The sequence below is a fragment of the Morone saxatilis genome, unplaced genomic scaffold (assembly GCF_004916995.1).
Source record: "Morone saxatilis isolate NCDOM2014 unplaced genomic scaffold, NCSU_SB_2.0 Contig2, whole genome shotgun sequence".
NCBI lineage: Eukaryota > Metazoa > Chordata > Actinopteri > Moronidae > Morone > Morone saxatilis.
The window spans coordinates 5,940,061-5,942,577 of NW_023339762.1; the positions used below are offsets into that span (position 1 = coordinate 5,940,061).

General features: G+C 38.8%; 1 protein-coding gene across 1 annotated transcript in view; it reads right to left on the reverse strand.

Moving 5' to 3' along the window:
• The window catches only part of LOC118330332 (serine/threonine-protein kinase pim-2-like), a 4,314-nt gene extending 2,831 nt beyond the window's left edge, over positions 1-1,483 (reverse strand). Inside the window, exon 1 of the mRNA XM_035664822.1 lies at positions 1,375-1,483. Coding sequence (XP_035520715.1) covers positions 1,375-1,483 — 109 coding nt within the window. The remainder of the gene's footprint in view (positions 1-1,374) is intronic.
• Positions 1,484-2,517: the final 1,034 nt, after the last annotated feature.

A 2,517-nucleotide genomic window follows, 5' to 3' on the forward strand; every position in this document is an offset into this window, starting at 1 on the left:
AATCCATGACTCTCAAAAAGTATTCAATCAATGTTGAAATAACACAAACCAGGATTTGTCTAAGAGATCTTGTCTTGTCTTCTCAAGATCTAGTACCCGGAATGTTGTGACCCTCAACATAACAGCAATATTCTACAGTGTCAAGTTCTACTCATTAGAATGCGGAATGTCGAGTCACATCAAAGCCACTAAATAGAATTTTCAAAAATAAATAAATTATATGGTTTAATGGCACCTGAAACAAAAATAACAGTGACAAATCATTCATATCAAAACATGGTTGGGGGCCAACTTCCATCTGTCTACAAACATACATTGTGCCTACACAATACTATTTACAATTCCAATCCCAGTAATCAGAGCCATCACACATATACATATACAAATTTGCAATTATAAACAAATTTCCCCCCAGGGATCAATAAAGTATTTCTGATTCTGATTCTGATATACAGTAGCACTCATTAATAGCTTATGACACTGATAACCCCATCAGTCCTTTCATCTCCATTAGTTTACAATGATGTGCATTATATTGGACCTTCAAATGAAAGAGCAAATGGGACAGGCTTTAGGCTTTCCTGCTGTCTCACTGCAGCACAGAACAGTTCACGGATAGGAAGGTTCATATACACCGGGGTTTATATCAGCTCCCCGTCCCAGAGGTTCCAGTTCCTTCTGTTAAGATTAAGATTAATACATTAAAACAGTGGTTCCCAACCTTTTTCCTTAAGGGACCCCTTATTTATAATTAAATAAACTGACAACCTCTGCCTAAGTGACATATTTTATGGCTATGTCATGTTATATTTAAAACCTGTACAATATACTCAAATAGTGAACACAACAAGTGCAAGAAGTTTGTGTAAAACAAGTGATTTGGACGAATTTTTAGTAGATTATTTCCTATTTAGGGAACATTCTATACAATTCTCTGTCTGTATGATGTATCATTTTTAACAATCATACATACACATACAATAGGCTTCTTTTTTAGACAAATTCAGTGTTTTCTTGTCTTTGGCACTTTACTTTTCTTCACAAAAGTAAACAGCGTCATTGATACACGTGGGGAGCGAAGGCTGGCCTGTGTGGTCCAATCCAACAGACAAGCTACTGTAGCTTAAATTGCTGAAAACCCTAATGCTGATTCTGATATAAAGGTGTCAAAACACAGTGCATCAGAGTTTGCTGTGTATGGGGCTGCATAGCCAAAGACCAGACAGGGTACCATGCTGATCCCTGTCCACTGCCTACAATGGGCATATAAGCATCAGAACTGGACCTTGGAGCAATGGAAGAAGGTGGGCTGATCTGATGAATCATGTTTTCTTTTACATCTTGTGAATGGCCAGGTGTGTGTGCGTCTCTTACCTGGGGAACACATGGTACCAGGATGCACTATGGGAAGAAGGCAAGCCAGCGGAGGCAGTGTGATGCTTTGGGCAATGTTCTGCTGGGAAATCTTGGGGCCATTTTTCATGGAAACGGTATTTCCTGATGGCAGTGGCCTTCAGCAGGCTAAACAAAGCAAAAATCGTTCAATTTCAAGGTGTTGCCTCCTCTAAATTCCAGAGATCTCAACATGTACAAACTGAGAACAATCTGATAAATAGGACTTAAACCAGCTTAGTGCGGTTCCTTTAATGCCAATTAGATGCTCAAGTCTCTGTAATAGAATATGATGGTCAATGGTGTCAAATGCAGCACTAAGATCTAACAATACAAGTACAGAGACAAGTCCATTGTCTGAAGCAATTAAAAGGATATTTCACCAGTGCTGTCGTTGTGCTATGAGGTACAGTGTTGTTGACAGTGAGCCTGCAGCACTATTGACAAGATGATCAATGTACTGCATTTAGCCACCAGAGGGCGATCCAGATGTTTTTCTTTTAGAGAGCTGTCATGTCGTAAATGGTAGGTAAACAGACTGTACTTGTATGCTTTTTTAGTCTTCCGACCACTCAAAGCACTTAATGCTACATGCCAAATCCACATTCCCACACATTTATACAGTGATTGCAAAGCCCATCACAAACAGAAACTAATACTCATGCACATACATTCATACACTATTGCACAGCATTCCAAGGAAAATAGCTATAGGCCTATATGCAGTGTGTGTCCACTGTGTGTCAATGTATATTTCTGATGCTTTAGTACTGTCATTATCTTCCCTCTCTATCTCTTTCTCTCTCTCTCTCTCTCTCTTACCAGGGGAAGAGAATTTGCTGGCTATTCTGAAGCAGCGCTGGTGGAAATACATGATTCTGGGTTTGATAGACATTGAGGCCAACTATTTGGTCCTTAAAGCTTATCAGTATACTACACTCTCCAGTGTACAGGTAAGTGTGTGTTTGTGTGTGAGTGAACCTCAGTACTATAGACTGGCTGCAGACCCTTATACCTCAGTTAATAATAATAATAACAATAATAATACATTTTATTTAAAAGCGCTTTTCTAAATACTCAAAGACACTTTACATACAGAACATCAATCAGCAAAACAATATAAAA